The following is a 21272-nucleotide window of genomic DNA, read 5'->3' on the forward strand; positions in this document are numbered from 1 at the left end:
ATTGTTTGGTGGATTATCCCTTTACTGGGAAGCAACTGATGTGAATGAATAGTTGGAGGGTTTTGGATATGCTTTGCTGGGGTGGTTATAATCAACACCCTGGGGCTACTTCCAACATTTTTCTTTGCTGCACATCACTTTTTATTGTATATAATTTTTAGGTCACCTTGAAACCTTCATGGTATAAAGCAGGCACCCTCCAGATGTTTTGGGACTACAACTCCCGTCATCCCTAGCTAATAGGACCAGTGGTCAGGGATGATGGGAATTGTAGTCCCAAAACATCTGGAGGGCTGAGTTTGGGGATGCCTGGTATAAAGCCACAAATCTATCATCTATCTATCATCTATCTATCATCTATCTATCTATCTATCTATCTATCTATCTATCTATCTATCTCTATCTATCTATCTATCTATCTATCTATCTATCTATCTATCTATCATCTATCTATCTATCTATCTATCTATCTATCTATCTATCATCTATCTATCATCTATCTATCTATCTATCATCCATGATTAGGGTCTTTCCAGATAGTTGTTCAACCATGAAAGACTGATTCAATCAATCAATCAATCAATCAATCAATCAATCAATCAATCACCCACCCACCCAGATCTTAGCACTGTACTGTACACTATACTTGCCCTAAACAATGTTAAGTTGCATAAAAAGCAGAAGCCTTGCTTCAGAGGTATAACCTTGTCCCACATCCCACGTTTGCAAGTTTACAAAAATGATTAGTACAGATGTGCATTCCTTTATGATAGAGTGGGGAGCAGCACACAGCCTTCAAAGAACTCGAAAGGAGAGAGAGAGATGGAGGAGTCACAACCTGGGTGCAGTTCTGAGGGAAGAGGTTAGCACTACTATCCCGTTGGAAGGTGTAGCAAGGAGCATAGCCTAGAAAGCCTTTTTTAAAAGGATATTATTAATGGTGGTGTTGGTGTTGCACAACTGTTCCTCATTTCATGTGATATCCCCGGCATATCTAACCAGTGTCCCCGGCATGCAGCCACATTCTACGGAGCATTCAAAATTCCAGTTAAGTTCTCATGGGGAAAAAAGCTTAATTTTGCTACAGTAAGCAATTACCACTTTTCCCAGAAGTAAAACTGTATTTCACACCAAGTTTTATCTTCTGGAAATACATGTTGCACAGGATACAGAAGTAACGACTTCACAATTAATATGCATCAATTGGAAAACACCGTTTGGAAGCACCATGAAGCTATATGGGCTGCTTCTCTCTCACTAGATATTTTCTAAAAACTGTAGGTTCAGCTCTGTAGATGGCATGTCTTTCCGCCCAAGCCTGATCTTCCATGTTGAGTCACAGCCTCCTGGGTCATGGATCTTCATGTGGAATTCCCCTGAACTCTTGCGGACATGCAGATCTTGCCATATCTGGTTCAACTTCCAGATGATACCATCACTGCAACACACAAGGGACTCACTGCTGCTCAAACATATAGCTTATCCTTGCCCATTTTCCCCAGCGTGAGCCATGTAGATAGACAATGGTCTGGAAGGACCACAGGGTTGATCCAAGTCTGATAATGGCTTTGGTCCTGATATTATTATTATTATTATTATTATTATTATTATTATTATTATAACTCAGTGTTACTTGCAGCACCATCACATGCAGTCACTGCGTCTGGCATAATTTTGCTGATGAGTGAAGACAACCCTGAGGGTAGTTTTTGAGTTTGGTTGACATGTAAACTATTTGGAAAGTGAGGGGAGGGGTGGGTTATGTGCACAAATGGGCTGGATCATGCTTAGGGTTACTGGTATGCTTCAGCATCAGGTTACAGCACCATGACCCCTCAAGCCAGAGTTCCTCTTACTGGAGGAACAGTTGATGCATCATTTTCATGCACACAATTGATTTCATCGAATGGGCATGGCTCATCTGACCGTCCCTTAAGGACCATTATTCTCCTTCCATCAATGATACTCTGTGAGATGGGTGTGTCCCCTCTATGGCTCCGAAAGGCATTCTAATAAAAAGATAAATTTCCTCCTTGCGATCTTGGGCTTTGGGTGTTCCTTACTCTGGGAAGGGATTTAAAGCTGTCTGCCAGACCCGTGGGCTGTTAAAACAAGACAGTGCCACAATGCTGAGCTCAGGCCTGCAAATTCCCCCCCTCTTCCTCCTCCTCCTCCTCCTGTTGCTCACAGCAATGGAGCTCGGCTGCTCTTTTACAGAGGAGGACAAGAAGTTACTCGTGGACCTGCACAATCAGTATCGGGCTAAGGTTTCCCCTCCAGCTGCAGATATGCTGAAAATGGTAAGTGAGCCTTGGGCAGCCCTGGACTTTGCTGTAATGTCGGGATTCAGAGACTTTCTGTCTTCTTGCTCAGAATATTTCCCTGGAAAGAGCAACTTTGTTTGTTTGTTTGTTTAATAAAATGATGGTTTAGAGTTTCCCTTTCTTTTGTGCGTCTGCATCTAAGTAAGTGACTGAGACAAGTAAGCTTTTCGGCAAAGCTTTTCGGTTCTAACTGAAATGAGCACCTAGACTGATTTTCTCTGTAGATCTCCATGGTGTACTTTTACATGCCAAATATTTGTTTTAAGCACTGTGATCTATTTGTGTGTAAGGTGTTCTGTTAACTTCAGAAGTCTGTTTCCTTAAATGAGTTTGAGCTTTGTAGATACCGTAGCACTAAGCATTTCACTGGAGCTTTTCAAATGGAAGGATCACCTGCATTTTATCAGCTTCCTGTGATGAATTAGTTTAAGTTAAAGAAGGCATCTTGGACCCAGCTGCCACAATTCTGTGCCTGGTTATGATATCAAGCAGCTTTGTCATTTGGGGGCAAGTTCCTTTTCCTCTGTTCCCTCCCACCCTTATTGTTTGTACTGAGAATGCACAGCTCACAATTCTACCAGAGCATCATTTGGACTTCTATACATACTGAAAGAAAAAAGAAAATAAAAAAGATCAGGCTGCACGTTTGTAACTCATTAGTTTCAGGGGGCACAAAACAGACCTCTTGCCTTTTGGTTGTGCTCCTGTTGCCGGAGACTCGGCACTCAAACATCACTCTGGCATGGCTGATTACAAATGATTCTCCTTCCTCCAGCCCATCTGATGGTAGCACCATTACTAGTGAGACCCTGTGTGTTAACATGGTCATCTAGTTTCAACAGGAATCTATTGGATAGTGCCTGTGCCATCATTGTTGACAAGATCCGCAACACCTACTTCTACCCATCTCCACCCCCCACCCCCCGCAAAAAGGTTTTGTGTTAAATTTATTTCTTCATTGCTGGGCTTATTGCTTCAGCTTCCCCTCCTATGATTCAGGTTTGTTTAGGTTCAGGAAAGGGGTGAGAGAACTCACTGCTTACCTGCTTTGCAGTCAAAGCTGACGGACCGCCACCTGCACGATGTTTTGATGGAGAATGCAATTTATTGGAGGTAGGCTGGCCTGGCTGGGATGTCAAGGGCCTGCTGATTGGACATTTTAAATCTGAGTCCTGCCTCTTTGAACTGGAGGCAGAGGGAGGAACAAGAAATCAGGCTGTACTGAGGGAAGGCTGGGCAAGCACAAGTGAGGTGAGAGAAAAAGGGGGTTCCCGTCTTTTGGGGGGCAGGAGAAGTGAGTCTTTGGGAGTAAATGAATTGATTGAGGGTTTGCCAGTGGGAAATGTGTTGGATTTTTTTTTTTTTGGGGGGGGAAATGATCCGGAGAGTTAATGTTTTGGGCTAGAATTGCACCTCTGCCTTGTACTTTTGTGGTTTTCAGTAAGTAACTCATCTGCATGTAACCCAGACCTTTTAAGAGTCAAAGTAGATGGAATATGGGAGTCTGTCAACTGATTTCCCGAATATTGACTCTTTTTGAGATTTATAAAGCAACTGTGGGGAGGAGATCAGAGGCACAGTGTGATTGGGAGGCAGGTTAAACTTTGCTCCTATGCCTGTAACTAAATCTAAACTGCCGTCCTGCCGCTGGTATTAGCCATGGGTGGGGAAGGGGGTATGGGCAAGCCCCTCCCTGGTGCCTGCATTTAAGTGTTGACCCATTGGGATCTCCCACTTCACATCTAGGATGGCTCCTGCAGTGGCTGGCCAAATGTGTCTGTGATGTTTTCAGAGAGGACGTGGGGGAAAGAGCACTTAACTGTATGCTGCCTCTGAACATAGCTATCCCATTTAGCTAGCACAGCTGGTAGGTGATGCTTCCATGGCTGGAGCAGGTAGGAGAAGCTTTGAAGGAACCTGGGTGATAAGAATGGCTTAGCAAGGTAAGCGGGGGATGACTTTGAACAGCATCTCTTCTTGGCAGCAACGGCTGCCCCCATTATGATACAGTTTTGTGTACAGATGACAAACTCTTTTTTCAAATATAAAAATTAACCCAAAGTTAGACTCACATTCAATGTGAGTGATAAGTGACGGGATGACAAATGATCACCAGCCTTACTTGGGTTTATCACTTTTCTCAGCTTCTCTGTGATGAGATTAATCATACAATGGAAAGCAGGTCCTTAGATTCGTGTTAGCTAAGCAAGATATGCCACAATCATGTTTATTTTATTTATGGCATTTGTACCCTGCCATTTAGCAAAAAAAAAGTTCTCAGAGCTGCTTACGAAAATCAGTACTAAGACGGAGCCTGCCCTCAGGCTCACAATCTCTAGAAAGGCATGACACACAAGGAAAAAGGATTGAGGGGGAGGAGGGACAAGCAAGCTCCAGCACACACACTTAAACATACAGCCAACAAAAATACCTTCAAGAATAAACTGACCCTTAGTTACTTTGTTGTTGTTGCTTAGTGGACCATATTTGCTTGGGGGAGATTCACACACAGGCTAAAACTTTACTGCACGTTCCCCCCCCCACATGGTGACTCATAGCTGAATATATGAACTGTCTCCTGTCATTGCAAAATCCTGGAAGCCATGGCAAATGTCACCTGATGCTACAAACATACATGGGTGGATTCCTTCTTTTAAGCACGAGTGTATATGTAGGTACAATATGAGTTAGAAGTTCAATAAATACTGTACTATTCAGAAAAAAAAACAATTTTTAGCTAAATACTGTTGAATTGTGAAATATGCTGGCTTTGTTCAGCATAAAAACCACTTTTAAATTTCAAGTGCATAAAAACCACTTTTAAATTTCAAGTTCATTGTACGTCTTGGGCATTTCTAGGCTGATACAGATGGATTTAATTTTATTTCACTTTTATACCTCAGCTGTGCCTGTATTAATCTTTTCATGGTTCTTGTACATATGCATATCTTTCTGAAATACTGCAATTGTTTTCTTTAAAAATACTGAATTTTCTGAATTGTACAAGCATAGCCATACACATCCTGATAAGTTTGATACTTTAAGGAGCCTGGAGCCTGAGATAAGATTGTGTAGTTGCCTGTTGCAGGATGCTAATAATACTTTATTTTAAAAGTAATTAAAATATTCTACATCACTTTTGGGTGGCTTTAGAAGAAAATACAATACAATTCAAAGCAAAAACAGAATTAAGCCAAACTTTTAAAACCAACATTAAAATAATGTCAAAACCCAGCCAGAATAAAAATGTTTTTACCCTCGTGCCAAAACAAAACTCACCAGGGATGGGGGCAGGTCTAACCTCCCTAAGGAGATCCATAACCAGGGTGCTGCCACCAACAAGGCCCTGTCCTATGTTTTCACCAGCCTTCTGGTGGTGAGTTTAGCTTCCCCCCAAAAAAGCCAGCAGATGAGCTCCACCAGGTGTCTGTGGTGAGTGACTGTAGGGGTGCAACCGAAACACAAAAAGAACAGCTCTGATTGAAGAGGATAACTAGTAAGAGTCTAAAACGTTTTAGAAGTTTTCTAACCTGGTGCTCTTCCAAGTGTTAGTGGACTACAGCTCCCATCATCCCCAACCACTGGCCATGCTGTCTGGGGCTGATGGGAGTTGGAATCATGCAACATCAGGAGGGTCTGAGGTTACCCATCCCTGCTGTAAGAATTCTGCCAAGAACCATTCATAGCCCTTTAATTAGATATGTCCTCCTGCAGTTGGTGTTTGGGTATGTGGTTCTCTCAGTAAGTGGAGCACAAACAGCAATGGAGCATGGAATGTGGTGTGCTTTTTCCTTAAGTGATTTCCTGTAGCAGGTCAGGGATTTATTTATTTTTAATGATAGCCCACTTTTCCTCCGTTCTTGAGTTCAGATCAGCTAACAACAAGACATTTAAAATAATACCCTGTCAATAAACCAGACCCATAATCAGACAGCAATATATAATCAATCTCGGCGGAACGATAGCTAGAAAAACATCTGTCTTCTAAAAAACCCCACATTTAGCCAGCTGGTGGAATGCATATAAAGATGAGACCGGACAGATCTCAGCAAAGACATTTCAACGCATTGGTGCCATGACTGAAAAGACCCTGCTTCTTGTACCCACCCACCCCATCTTAGTTGTGGCTCCTGATGTAAACCAGAAAACACTGGAGGGAATATGCAGAGAAAGGCAGCTCTGCAGTACCTAGGCCTTGTAAGCTATTGAAACCTTAAGGTAAGAAGTAGTAGCTTTAAAACTGGAAGCAGTTGAGGATCAACAACTACCAAAACAATATGCTCCATCTGGCCTTCAGCAGGACATTGTGAAAATGTGAAGAACTACTCATCTGGACGGACCCTTTGGCTTTTTAGTGGAACAAAACGTGCTGATGTGTATATATTTTGTTTCACTTCTGGCCTGAAGAGTGGGAAAGACCTGCTGATGTTGTGAGGCTGCTTCCAAGCTGAAGGCTTTTGAAATTATCAGGTGTGTCTCAGGAGTCTCGTGTTTGATTATACAGTGGTACCTCAGGTTAAGTACTTAATTCATTCCGGAGGTCTGTACGTAACCTGAAACTGTTCTTAACCTGAAGCACCACCTTAGTTAATGGAGCCTCCTGCTGCTGCCGTGGCACCGGAGCATGATTTCTGTTCTCATTGTGAAGCAAAGTTCTTAACCTGAAGCACTATTTCTGGGTTAGCGGAGTCTGTAACCTGAAGCGTATGTAACCTGAAGCGTATGTAACCCGAGGTACCACTGTACTTGCAATACAGATGAGAATGGTGCTGATGGCTGCTAGTCCAAAAAAATGAACTGATTGGGTTCTGCTCAGGTGACATGGCAACAGTGGGGCTTAAATAATTTCAGTTATGTCAGCCCCTATGCTATACTTCCTAGATGTATCCTGTGTGGTAGTACTAGTACTGCTTCTGGAAACACTCCTTCTCTCTATTCAAAATGTGGATACTAAAAGTTACCTCCATCTGCTTCAGGCTTCTCCCTATGCTTTCCACCCCCCTTTAACATCAGACTTGCGGTCAGTTTCTTCTGTTCCCACCCCCCCCCCTTCTCTGAAGTCACACTTTTCAATTTTGTTTGGATCAGCAGAACTAGTTGCCTTGGAAATTTTTATATATACATTAAGTTATGTCTGCCAAACTATATTCTAATGGAACAAGAAAACCAGCTGTTGGATACTTATATATGGAGTCTGGCTCTGGTTCACGAAAAAGGGAATAATAAACTCAAGCTGGACCTGCCATTTCAGCCCCTCCCAAAAATTATGCAGAGGGCTGCCCCAGAGGGGGAGGAATTAGTGTCCCAGGAACTGACCTTCTGTTCTTCCAACCTTTCAAAGCTATTTTGATCAAGAAAAATGAGAATGATTGCACCACAGACCTAATAGTTTTAATGGTAACACCTTCTCCCCAGAAAACTATAAGCTAGACCAGTGGTTCCCAATTAGCAAAGTACTGTGGGTCCCTTGTTTTTCAAAAGCCAATCCATGGACACCCTACTTTTGAAAATGTTTTTGTTATGTGAATGGTGCCATGGACCCCCTGGGTGGATTATGTGGACCCCCAATTGGGAACCACTGAGCTAGGCTGTTCTCTCCAAGGCCCCCAAATGTGACAGTCTTGTTTGCAAATGGCCAGTCGGTGTTGCCTTCAGCATTCTGGGCTGGGCTGATCTTTTAGCAGTAGCAGTAGGACCTTTCATTCCTTTTCAAAAAAAATTCACCACCACAGATGGTGGCAGCAGACCTTCCCTCTTGACCCAGATGCCATGTTTATTATCAGAGATTCTGGTAAATTGAAGGAGCTGGGCTTGGAGACAATGTTGGTAGTTTGGAAGATCCTTCTCAAAATGTGCGGCCAGCCTCCCAAACATAGCTGTCAATGCTTCCCTTTTTTAATGGGAAATTCCCTTATTCCGAATAGAATTCCTCACAAGAAAAGGGAAAAATTGACAGCTATACTCCCAAATCTCCAGCTTCCTCTGCCAGCACAGATCAAAATCCAAGTGTGAAGTCCACCTGACTTAACTGCCTCCTGCAAGCATGCCAAAGCTTTCTCCAGGATCAAAAGGGGAGGGGCGTCATAATATTGTTTAAGTGAAGGGATATGTTGTACTATGGGAGGGGAGAGCTTTGAGGTCCAGGGCAGTTGTAACAGCCAGTGAAAGAACTGCACATTCTGTAATACTCTGTGCTACTGTATTAAAGCAGGCAGGAAGTGAGGACATGGCAGGCACCTGCGGTGGTCTTGGAAAGGCTCATAGGTGCCAGGTGCTGCTACCAGCACTGCATTCTGGGCAACCTGCACTGTGGATGCAGCAGCCAAAACAGGAACATAAGGCAGGCCTAGGCAAACTCTGGCCCTCCAGATGTTGGGGTCTACAATTCCCATCATCCCTAGCTAATAGGAACAGTGGTCAGGGATGATGGAGGGGCGGAGTTTGTCTATGCCTGACAAAAGGCAATGGGGGTGGGGACTGTGGGCCTAATTAAGGAAGTTGTTTTCTCCAAACCATGCCCACATATGACTATCATATATGACATCTTGTTTGAAGCCAAATCAATCCAGGTTTGCACTTTGAGAAACATCCTGTGAACCGTAATGCAGCTAGCCTTTGAAATTTGCATGTATCTGAATTTTGCTATGCAGTTCACGAAACAGTTTTTTAAAAATAAAAATGCATACATTAGGGGAAAGTGTGTGTAAAAACGAACATATCGATGAAAATAGCACACAAGAATGCACAAGGTTAGGAAAAAATGCTTGCAAAAATGTGCACATTAGTAAAAAAAATGCATATAAAAATGCATATATTAGGAGAAATCTGCACCTAAATGCTGATGATTTTTTATTTTAAAAATCCTCAATTGCTGCAAAATGTGGAGAACTGGATTTAAGACTGGGAAAATGGGAAACGGAGAGAACCACAATTGTGAGCGCCTTCCATCCTTGTAGCAGAATGAGGTGGGAATGAAGTGGCAAGTTCTAAAGCAGTCTTTGACAACCTGGTGCCCTCCAGATATTTTTGACTCTATCTCTCCACAGCCACAGCCACAGCCACAGCCAGCATGGTTCTGGTGGCTAAGCTTGATGAAAGCGCTAGTTCAGAACATCTGGAAGGCACCAGGCTGATGAAGATGGTTCTGAGAATGGGTTATGTCACTCCAGACTACAGGTGGAAGAATCACTTTTTACAACAGATCTTTGAATAACCAACTCCCTGCAAATAGAAAACTAGCACATAAAGGAACTTGAACTTTTACCCTGACAGGCTACCTTTTTATTGGCAAAAAGTTTTTGTTTTTTTGAAACTTCTACATGTTGATGCATTCCAAAATGGTACTTTCCATGAAGTGATGCAGGGTTGGGACAGGAGAGTCCATGCTAGCAGCTCAGATTTCTACTGTTCTGCTGTATTTATATGCTAAGTCTCCATGAATTCCTATGGGAGTTTGAAAATTCATATCTGCAATGCAGGACTGTGAAGATTCCTGTTCTGCTTCTGTATGTGCTCCTTGGCATCCTCAAAAGTCATGCAACAAAAACCTCCCCACAGAGGTGTGTCTGGCATCTTCATTACACATGTTTTGGCAAATGCTGAAAACACACCCCTTTATCCTGGCTTTTGACCCTCGAGATGCATATTTTTAGGACCCGCCTTGTTTCTGCGCTTGTCAGCTGTTTCAAGCTGTTTTCAATTATTGTAACCTACCCTGGGACATTTGGGTGAAGGCTGGGCAATAAATTATAACAATAAAATAACAACAATAATTATCAATAAAAAAGACTAGCTACCCTCAAAGTGACCTTCAAGAGAAGTTCCCTGACCTACTGCTGGATCCCACTTGGGCTGAATAAAGTTCCAGCTGTTTATTTAAAAACCACAGGAGACTCCGTCTCTTAAATACTTTGATTTACTCAGACCTTCCTCCTTAAAACTTCACCAGATATTACAATAGAATAACTATGGGGAACTTAAATCTCACTTTGACATCCACCAAATGAAATATTAACATAGAGAGCATTAAAATGTTGTCGTTGGTGGTGGCATCCATCTGTCTGGAGAGACAATGGAATGCACTTCTGGGGGTGAAGTGAAACCACTGAAAAATCATAGCAGCACTGGAGTGACCGTGTGAGGGTGTATGGAGGTCCAAAGGGAAAGCAGAGCAATGCGCTTGGCACCAGCTTCGCTGCAGGAGTTGCCGGAAGGAGGCATACAAGGCACCATCCATCTTAGGGACTCAGCTCCAGATTTGTGCGGGGTTTACACCAGGGGGTAGCAACCATTTTCAGCCGTGGGCTGGTCCACTGTCCCTCAGACCATGGGGGGGGGCAGATTATATTTTGGGGAAAAAATATGAACGAATTCCTATGCCCCACAAATAACTCAGAGATGCATTTTAAATAAAAGGACACATTCTACTAATGTAAAAACACGCTGATTCCTGGACCATTTGCGGGCCAGATTGAGAAGGCGATTGGGTTGGATCCAGCCCCCGGGCCTTAGATTGCCTACCCCTGGTTTACACCTTAGTCTTTTCTTCTCCCAGAGATATCCTGCAAGGCAGCAGAGGTTTAGGATCAGAGTTTTCCTTCTCCAAAATTCACGTTGTGGTTACTGTAATGCACTCTGTCTGGGGCTTCCCTTATACTTGATCCTGAAGCTGCAAGGTAGTACAGGGCAGGGCAGTTGCTCACAGGAGTGTGACCTTTTCTGCATACATCGCCTCTGCTCAGAGATCTGCACCGCTTGCCCATTTGCCAAATTGTTGGAATATTCTGCACGTTTCAAGCTGTTGCCCTTCTGTAAAGGATATTGTAGGACAGGGAAAGGTATAGATGAGGGCAGCCAAAGTGATCCAGCAGCTGGAGCAGCTCTCCAGCAAGGAAAGGTTACAATCTTTGGCACAATTCAGTTTAGAGAAAAGTGGGACAACTTAGAGGTGTATGAATTCATGCAAGGCTATTGTCTGCATGTCCTGTTTGTGGACTTTGCAGAACAATCTGGTTGGTCATTTTGGGTAACAGGATGCTGGACTAGGTAGGCCCTTGGCCTGACTCAGCAGGGCTTTCCCCCCCCTACCTTCCTCCACATGGTCATAGTCATACAATTCCATTGTGCATTGTTCTAGCTCTGTGCTGAGATTCCCACCCTTCAGTCTGCATTGTATTGTAGAACTCCCCAATCCTGCCTGTCACATTGGAAAGGCGAGAGGAAACTCAGTGTGTTGAGTTCAACAAAACCTGCGGCCAGAACAGGGTGGGAAATTCACCATAGGGATGCTGGATTCCATGTCAAGAATAGCTTCACGCTTGGAAGCGAAGTGGAACCAGGACCATTTCTCCTCTGCCTCCACCAAAGCAAATTTCTCTCTCCTCCTGACCAAATAGATGACACACCATTCCTTGCGGTAAACGGCTCGCTCCAAGATGTCTTAGAGGGGTGGGCCTCAGAATTTGTTAGTCAAGGCTGTCTCTTGCTTTTGCTTGACTGTTTTGGATGGCAGCGCAGAAGCCCTGGCAGCTCCTTTGAAGTAGAAGAAAACATTGCCTCAGTTTTGTACTGTAACCTTCCCTAACCGCACTCTCTTGTGCGTAAACGCTCTCTGCTCTTCCTGCTTAGCAACTGCTGCTGCTAAAGTAGCCTGTGGAGCTCAGCTGGATAAGAAGGGACTGTCTATCACGGCACTAGAGGGATCTGCTGGCAAGCAGCTGTTGGTCTCTGTTAAGTAACAAGCTTTCCAGATGTTTGCATTGGCTCTGGCCAAGCACAGCTGTTAAACTGGGCATGACTTTATCCTCACAGTAGGGAGGAGTTCTGCATATTTACTGTACCTTCCTCTTAGCAGGGTTGTAAGGGAGAGAGGGGGCTTTGTACCTCAGCTCTGCTACTGGCCTCCGAATCCATCCTGCACCTTATGCCAAATGAGGTGGTAGGCTGTGAGAGTCCTGGATGGCGGCCCTCTCCCTGACGTGCTAGATTACGACATCTGGGAAGCATTTTTTAATGCTCCTCCGTATAAAATCCTCACAGAGGATTTCAGAAACAACTGCCTTGTGAGGAAGAGTAGCAAACAATCTGCTCAGAGAGTGGGAAGTGGTGGAGTCAGCTCCCCACTGCACCAGGTCTACCTCTAGTGACAGGAGCGATAAATAGCTGGCAGGTTCCATCCGGTCACCCAGAAGGCCAAAGCCTCACCCTATGAAGTCAGCAAATTCTGGCTGACCAGGAAGGTCTCTGGGGTCTGACAGGCCTGCCTTTTGAACTCCGGGAAGCCCTTTTTCATCCTAGCTGACTGTTATAAGATCTTTTGTAACATTAAGAATGTTGTGCCTTGGTTTGCTTGTTTTTCCTCTTCCCTCCTCATCCCCTTTTCCTTTTGTGTCATGAAGGCAGAGACGGTGTCATTTTTGTTGACAAAAACCACTCTGGGAACATTTCTGGATGAAGAACAGGCTATAAATGCAGTTAATAAATAATAAGTAAATTTTAAAAAACGAATTTTTTGTAGTAAGCTAGCTCATCAGAGTGAGGACAGCACTAGTTTTGTTTTGCTGGTGTAGTAGTTTATTGCAAACCAAGAGTTGGAGCCTTAAAAAAATGTAATCTCCAACTTGCAGTCTAGAGTGGCTGCCCCATAATTTTAGCTCTTCATCCTGCATAATGTTTAAAGCTCCCTGGCTTAAAAATGTTTTGCCACATCTAACCATATTGTCAGGAAAGCATTATACAATGTTTGGACTCGATACAAAGATTTGTTGGAAAGTAAAACTCCCAGGTGGTTGTCACCAATGGAAGCTAAGGCGGTGAAAAAACTTAATATGGACTCTAAATGGCCAAAATATTGTGAAATTCTAGAACAAGATGGTGAAAAGGTTAAACTTCAGAGTTATGAGAAATTAAAGTCCAAAGTTCGAGATTGGTTGCATTACCATCAGATAAATGAGACATTTAAGCAGGACAGGAAAATAGGATTTCAGAAGGAGAGGTCAAAATTAGAAACAGAATTGTTAGAACCCAATACAAAAAATTTGTCAAGAATGTATAACTTGCTGTTGAAATGGAATACACAGGATGAAATGGTGAAATCAGCTATGATTAAATGGGCACAAGACATCGGTCATGACATTATGTTCGCTGACTGGGAACAGTTATGGACCACCGGTGTTAAATTTACGGCATGTAATGCCTTAAAAGAAAACATAATGAAAATGATCTATAGGTGGTACATGACCCCAGTCAACCTTGCAAAAATTTATCATTTGCCCAATAACAAATGTTGGAAATGCAATGAGACTGAAGGTACTTTTTATCACCTTTGGTGGACCTGCCCGAGGGTTAAAGCCTTTTGGGAAATGATCTATAATGAAATTAAGAAAGTCCTTAAGTGGACCTTTCCTAAGAAACCTGAGGCTTTCCTCCTGGGCATGGTTGGCCAATTGGTGCCAAAGAAGGATAGGACCTTTTTTATGTACGCTACCACAGCAGCAAGAATTCTTCTGGCAAAGTATTGGAAGATGCAAGAACTACCTACTCTGGAAGAATGGCAGACAAAGGTCATGGACTTTATGGGACTGGCAGAGATGACCGGCAGAATCCGCGACCAGGGGAAAGAGACAGTGGGAGAGGATTGGAAGAAATTCAAAATATATCTTAAAAATTGTTGTAAAATTGAGGAATGTTAAGATGTCAAGGGGTAAGAAGTAGAGAATTACAGCTGTAACTAACAAGTTTATGGAAACGTAATGAAAGGGAACTAATAGACAAACTGACTAAAGGGTTGCTAAAGAATTTCAAAATAAGGATGCAGCGAAAGGGAGGTATGGGGAAGTCGGAGGAAAGAAGGTGTATGAAAATAAGATTATGAAATTATACATGTTTAAATGTTTTGTATGTTTTTGTCTTGTGTTTTGTTTGTTTTTATTATGTGTTTGAAAAATGAATAAAAATTATTTTTTTAAAAAAATGTTTTGCCACATCTAAAAGAGTCAACTGAACACCAATGTTTTGCTACTTTAAATTTATTTATTTATATAAATGAATATACAGTAATCTGTACGGTTGAGAAGCATCTTGTGCTGTCTGTGGTTCAACCATTTCGGCAGTAAAGCAGGTTAAGCAATGCTGCAATATTTTCACTATGGATATTGCAGACAGATTTGCCTTGGACTGGTATTTGCAAAGGCACCTGAAGAGGTCCAGTGTTCTCCAAATAGCCAGAAATGATTGCGATTGTGCCTTACAGATGCCTCGAACCACTCAGAGGTCTCTAAACAAGTGTGCTGCATCTGGATACACTAGCTAATTAGGAAGGGTACATGTGAAAACCATTTATAACTGAAGCTGGAAAAGCTGCCTTGAGGACTGACTCCCATTTTTCCTTCTGATGACAACAGCTCCCTCGCCTCGGGCTGAGCTCCAGGCCTTCCTATTGCTAGGCCGGCCAGGCACGCTGACCAAATTCCAGTGGGAAGCACTCCTGCGGTTGGCCTGTATGAGAAGCCGTTCTGCGTGATGGTGACGTCCTGCTTTGTCCTAATTTCAGAGCTGGGATCCAGAGCTGGAAGCCTTTGCCAAGGACTACGCAACAAAATGCATCTGGGAACACAATGCGGAGCGCGGACGGCGAGGCGAGAACCTCTTTGCCATGTCTGGCGACCTGGATGTGAAGATGGCAGTGGATGAGTGGTACAACGAGTACGCCTTTTATAATATGACAACATTAACCTGCCAAGAAGGGCAGATGTGTGGTCACTATACACAGGTATCTGATTATATCAGTGGTTTTCAACCAGTGTGCCATAACATCTTGAATGATGGTCAGGGGTGCCATGGGCAACACTGGCCTCTGTCCATCTTTCCTTCCTTCCCTCCTCTGATGCCCTCTCAGGTCTCTGCCTCCCAAAGGCTTGCACAGCTGTTCGTTGCAGCAGCCCTGGCTACAAGCTCCGCAGGCAAATGGTGCCTCTGGGGCTGGCCAGGGGGTGCTGGTTGCCAGGAGCTGAGGCAGCCTTGGAGTAAGCAAGCAAGCAGGCAAGGGAGCCCTTGCTATTGGGAATGGGCAGACAAGTCCCAGGCCCCTGTGGGGCAGTGTGCTTTTCTTCTTTCTTTCTTTCTTTCTTTCTTTCTTTCTTTCTTTCTTTCTTTCTTTCTCTCTCTCTCTCTCTCTCTCTCTCTCTCTCTCTCTCTCTCTTTCTTTCTTTCTTTCTTTTTATGTTATTTTGAATAATGAATGGAATAGCTGTAATATTTAAGAAAATCAATAAAGATCATGGGGGGGACGGACAAGTCCCAGGCTCCTGTGGGGCAGTGTGAGGAGGCACCTCTCTTTGGGGTGGGGGTGGGGGCAGCTCAGAGACCAGGGGCGGCAGCAGCAGCGTCTGCCCAGAGGACTCCCAAGGAGAGGAGGCTGAGGGAACCCCTCTGGATTATGTCATCCTGGGAAGAGCTGAGGGTAAAGCCTGGGAAATGGTGGTAGTAGCCATGATGGCTGCATTCTACCTCCTCTCTCGGAGGCGATGTGCCTCTGCCAGTTGCTGGGGATTCACAAGCACTCATGTCCTGCATGCAGGCTTCCCATAGGCATCTGGCTGGCCTCTGTGGGAACAGGATGCTGGAGTAAATGGGCTATTGGCCTGGTCCAGCAGGCTCTTCTCATGTACAGTGTAACCTCGGGTTAAGAACTTAATTCGTTCTGCAGGTCCGTTCTCAACCTGAAACTGTTCTTAACCTGAAGCACCACTTTAGCTAATGGGGCGTCCCGCTGCTGCCGTGCCACTGCCGCATGATTTCTGTTCTCATCCTGAGGTAAAGTATGGGCTGTGCTGCCATCAGGGGACCAGTGGCTTCCATACAAATGCTTCAAGACTAGGGTGGCAATATCTGTCAATTCTTTTTCTGACTGCAATAGCAAACAGAACTTGCTCTTCCTTACTTCTATAGGTGGTCTGGGCAAGTAGTGAGCGTGTGGGCTGTGGGACGGTGTTCTGCGAAACCCTGGAATTCCTGAATGACACCGACATGCATTTGGTAGTCTGCAACTATCAGCCACCGTAAGTTTCATTTTGTTGGGGCCGGGGTGTTTTTTCCTGAGTGTTTTTTGCCTGGCTGGAATGTGTGCTTTGAACCATGTTGATTCTTCCTGCTTGTGCAGTTGCTGCAATTTATTTTCAACTGTTTTTGATGTTTTATTTTACATTGCTGTGAGCCGCCCTGAGCTCTTCTGGTGAAGGGTGGGAGGGTGGTAATACTGAAAATAATGCATAGTACTAAATTTCCCAAAACTATGGTAGTGGCATGAGGGTGCCTCCCTTGGTCTTAGCAGATAGGGAGGTCTGTTATGGGAGAAGGCATTTCACCAAGTGTCCAGATCCTAAGCCATGTAGAGTTTTAAATATCACTACAAGCACTATGGGTGGGGGGAGAAATTCAATCCAGTTTGCATTTACAAGTGAATCTCCCTAACCCAAACCCAGATGCCTTTTGCAATTTGCAGTTCTCCTAATTTTGCAATGCAGTTTACAGCCAAGTCATACAAATACTGAGGTTAAGTGTACATAAAAATGCATTAGTGAAAATAGCATATTATAGAAGGGAAAGTTGGTTTACAAAAATGTGTACATTGAGCAAATTTAATAATGTGTACTTTAGGAGAAATTCTCATGAGGACTTTTTTGGGGGGGAGGGTGGGGGTGGAATCACAAGCTGATATGGAAGTGTGAATGACTGATGGGGAGGAAAATGAGAAACTGAGAAAAACTGAAACTGACAGATTCATCTGTTCCCCGCTCCACCCAAAGCACGATAGCATATTGACAGTCAGTACAACTCCTTCAGAACTGTTGCATTATGTTCTTGGCAGCTTGGCTGCAGAGTTTTGCTGTTCTCTCATCATTGGGGGGGGGGTGTCATAGAATTTATTGTGAACAAGGAACTATAGCAATGGTAGTCCAAGTGGAGCCTTCCAGTTATTCCACTCCCATCAAGACCAGGCAGCATGGTAAGAGGTTATGAGGGCTGCTGCCCATCATTATCTGGGGTAGGTAAGTGGACACCATAACAACAATAGTTACAGATCAAGGTAGCAAACAGTTACTTGGATTTCATCGTATGTGTACTTCTGACAGGAGTTAACAGGTACTGTAAATATACAATATAATGAAGAGCCACTTCAGGAGTCAACCTTAGTTAAACTGCAGTTACTCTTGGCACCAGGTTTTTGTATTAATTCCAGGATTAACAGATCTGTGATGCTGCCGCTTCTGAAAATGGGGTCAAATTGGTCAGTATGTTCCCAATGATCTTTGTCCTTTCTCTGCCTTCCTTTACCTCATTTTAAAATGGCAACTTCCAATCATCTTCATAAGGTCTACTGGCTGTAGAATCAAGGACAAAAGAGACACAAACAGGCACCAAATAACTGATGCCTTTTGGCAGTCCCTCAAAGCATCCTCTTTAGCTGAGCTGGCCACCTTCCATCTTCCGAGTGAAGCTGGGAAGGTAGTTACATGCTGGAGAAATGAACTCTTGGCAAAAGCCATCATCGGTGATCATAGAGTGTTCTTAGGTGCAGCTGTCAATGTGAGGGAGCAACAAAATGTTATGAAATTCTTATTTCTATTGTGTCAATGCTCTCCTTCCTTAGGGAAATGCCTTGTCAATTTTTTGGGTAATGCCTGGGACTTTTCACTTCCAGGGGGAACATAAAGGGACGCAAACCGTACAAGGAAGGGGCTCCATGTTCCATGTGCCCAGATGGCTATTTCTGTAAGGACTCTCTTTGTGGTAAGTGAGTGGAACTAAAGGAGCCAGCAGATAAGGTGGAGAGCTCCTTATCTGCACCCCAAATTAATGCCACTCAAGGTTACTGTGAAATAAATTTCCACTGGCTGACAGGTGCAGATTATCCCGCCACCTAGGAGTGTAGTGATTTCCTTGGCTGCCTTCACCCAATGATTATCCTTGTCAAAGCTGTTCTCCAACAGGAGAAGTAAATTCCTTCTTCCCTCTTGTTTTGCTGCTTTGCCAAGGATGCACAAAGATGCTTGGAGGAACAGTTTCCCTTTCAGCTGCAAACACCTGTCTCCTGCCTTCAGTGCACCACCATTATGCACAAGGACCTGCCAGCATTAATCCCCTTCCTCTCCCAGGGTGATGACAGTGTGTTTAAAACATGCTAGCTTTTCTTGTCCTTACCATAGCACCAGGAAGTGGCACTTTGGCTTATATGAATTCATGCAGCACACGCACGCTAGAGGTCTTAGCCCTTATTGGTCCCCAGATGGATGGTTATGTCACTCCAGGCCATGTACACAGGCCATGTACACCTTTAAAGCACATTTGGAACAGATTCTTTCCCTCAAAGAATTCTGGGCATTGAAGTTTACGAATTGACCATTGGCTGCCCCCTAATGCTGCTCCATCTGAAACAGACCTCCTCACCCTAATAGTAGGGATGGCACTGGAAGCCATGACATTCCTTTCATGCATTCTGTCTCTGCTTGGGGTGTCCTATGTCTTGAGTACTATGCTATATGCCATTTCACTGAGTTCTGCCCAAGATGTCTTTTGCACCTTTGGGAGAAAATTCAAATGACATTCCAGTCCAAGTTATGAAGAAATGGATGGCAATGTGCTGCCCTTTAACGGCATCTAGAATCTGCTGCCTGTGACCCTGGCCACACTTGGTTTCAAAGGAGGGCTCACCTTCTGTGGAAAAGTTCAGCATTCCGTTCTCACTGGTTTTCTGGGAGGAGGGTGTGGCTTGTGCATCTGTTTGCTGATTGTTCTGCTGGTTTCTCTTTTTGCCCACCAGAATCCGGTGTCGACGTGGGAGACGCCACCGCATCGCCTAAGCCGGAGCCAACGGCTGTCTTGACTGCAAGCCCAGCTCTGCAAACTACACCAGATTCAACACCTGATACGCCAGACAGTCCCCAAACAGGAGCAGAATCTGAATCCCCAACAGCTGAAGGGCCAACCTCTTCACTAGAGCTAACTTCAGACTTGTCAAACTCAGATGCAACAGTTTCCTCTTTGGTGACAATGGGAGCTACAACTCTACGTCCTCCCTCCCCAGAATCAAGAACTGAAAAAGCCACTTCTGCAGAATTTCCTTCATCTGGTGGCTTTGCCACACCTGAAGCCACCATTAAAAAACCTGAGCCACCTTCAACTCCCCCCACACCAGTGCATTCTACCCCCAAGTCACCCTTGGTCCCTAAACCTGCATTCGCCCCTAAACCTCCATCAACAGGTAAACCTCCCTCCATGCCCAAACCCCTTTCAGCCCATAAGCACCCCTTCTTCTCCAAGCTACCCGCCCCAAAGAAGCCTCCCATCTCTAAAACACCTGCACGCCATCGCTTGTCAGCTTACTCCAAAGCAATAAACAAGCACAGCAATGCTGCTCAGGTCTCTGCAGATAAGGTACCTGTTCACAACACTGCAGCTAAGGCAGCTTCAATCTCTGTCTGCCTCCCTTGCCTTGGATGCAAACAGATTAGCCACCCTGAAGAAATAAAGACTGCGCTTAAAGAGCTGACTTCCAGGTACCCTTATGCTCCGTGCTTTTCCCCGCTTCCCCGGTGGCAGAGGCATAGCAAGTGGGGCAACACACTTAGGAAGGCCAGGCCTTATTGGCTCAACAGTTTATAGCGGTATTTGATCCAACATATTTATAGGCTGAGCCCTCTGTCTTCTCTTTCTCTTTCCCTTTCTACCCTTTTAGTGAGTTTGCCAGTCTGCTGGGAATAGCACTGTAGCATGGCCAGTGGCTGAAAATTCTGTAGATGGTGGTACAAATCTTGCCCAAGCAAGAATGCTCTTGGGAGGTTGCAATTTATTTCCACAACCCCTGTTTTCACCCGTTTAGGAATGTGGAGCACATCTGATTTCTTTTCCCTACTTTCCTTCTCTTTAAGCTTTGCTAGGGTCAAGCATGACATACTGTCATGAAACCTCATTCCACCCAATGACTCACCTGTGATCATCCTCCCTCTTGTCTGTGCTCTGTGCATCACAAATGGGGGATCTATTTATTTGCAGGACTGTGCCTGGAAGTCATTCCCAGGCTTCCCATTCTGCTTGTGAATTGGTGACAAGGTGTCTGCATTCTCCACTGGCAACCCATTCTTTACCCCAAAATGCTGATAAAAACCTAGATCTTGAAAACCTGGATAATGTAAAAAACCTGTATCTTGAAAGCTGAACAAATTGTGCAAGATAAGCAAAGGCCTGCTCACCTACTGAATTCCTTTAGCTGATCCCAAAACATGAATTTGTGCTCCCTTGGTACAGACTCTGGAGCTTTGTGGCTCGGAATACAAACAGTTGTGTTGATCAAAGAATTGGTTGTGCCCACCTGAAATGTAAAGCAAACTGATATGGCTTGTTTGTAAGGAGGATGGAGAGAAAATGAATGACTGATTAGGGAGAGTGATGTGAGTCTCTATAGAAACTCAGTGCACAAGAGCTACATTAAGCAATGAATAAATAAAGTACATGTGGACCAAATATTTGCATGTGAAAGTGAAGCGAGTGCCTCTGTGAGTGTTTGCATTTGTAGTTCTTCAACTCTGTTCATTACAGTAGATCTTTCTTCAATTGGAACTCTACAAACCACAGTATTTTGATCAGGCAGCATTATTAAGGCTCATTCATAAGGCTATGGCCCTTGCACTTCAGGGGACTTTTTTGACTAGGCCTGCTTGCATATCAGAGATATGTATTAGACTGGACCCCCACGATAGCTGCATTTTGAGCTTTGCACATGTGTTTTGGTAGCATGCTGCATCCCTTCCTGTTTCTGTTGCACGGAACCAGGGCAGGTTCCTCTTCTCTTCAGCTGACCCCTCTCTTACGTTTTTTCAAAGCACAACCAGGTGCCAAAGATACTGAAGATCTGCTGACAGACCCACCCAGGAAAGATTCTGAGCAGCCCAC

At 44.2% G+C, this 21272-nt stretch overlaps 1 protein-coding gene across 3 annotated transcripts; it reads left to right on the plus strand.

The window, feature by feature from the left end:
• Window positions 1-1871: 1871 nt before the first annotated feature.
• Window positions 1872-20863, plus strand: PI16 (peptidase inhibitor 16). 3 transcript variants are annotated; one of them, XM_081866623.1, is made up of 5 exons: window positions 1872-2300; window positions 14875-15093; window positions 16272-16381; window positions 18025-18113; window positions 19144-20863. In XM_081866623.1, the coding sequence occupies exons 1-5, from the start codon at window positions 2127-2129 to the stop codon at window positions 19983-19985; spliced, it is 1434 nt and encodes a 477-aa protein (XP_081722749.1). In that variant the 5' UTR covers window positions 1872-2126; the 3' UTR covers window positions 19986-20863. The 3 variants fall into 3 exon arrangements, with proteins under 3 accessions (XP_081722749.1, XP_081722748.1, XP_081722750.1); XM_081866622.1 differs by lacking the exon at window positions 1872-2300 and adding an exon at window positions 3066-3257; XM_081866624.1 differs by lacking the exon at window positions 1872-2300 and adding an exon at window positions 11784-11919.
• The last annotated feature ends 409 nt before the right edge of the window (window positions 20864-21272 follow it).

This window comes from Podarcis erhardii, assembly GCF_964252035.2.
Source record: "Podarcis erhardii genome assembly, chromosome: 6".
Lineage (NCBI taxonomy): Eukaryota > Metazoa > Chordata > Lepidosauria > Squamata > Lacertidae > Podarcis > Podarcis erhardii.

What these genes read in the sequence shown, in the direction of transcription:
- PI16 (XM_081866622.1), top strand. Translation starts at nt 3,081, where the DNA reads ATGATTCTCCTTCCTCCAGCCCATCTGATGGTAGCACCATTACTAGTG. An exon ending in TGTGTGGTCACTATACACAG is followed by an intron (nt 15,094 to 16,271) that starts GTATCTGATTAT and finishes TTACTTCTATAG; the next exon opens with GTGGTCTGGGCAAGTAGTGA. An exon ending in GTCTGCAACTATCAGCCACC is followed by an intron (nt 16,382 to 18,024) that starts GTAAGTTTCATT and finishes TTTCACTTCCAG; the next exon opens with GGGGAACATAAAGGGACGCA.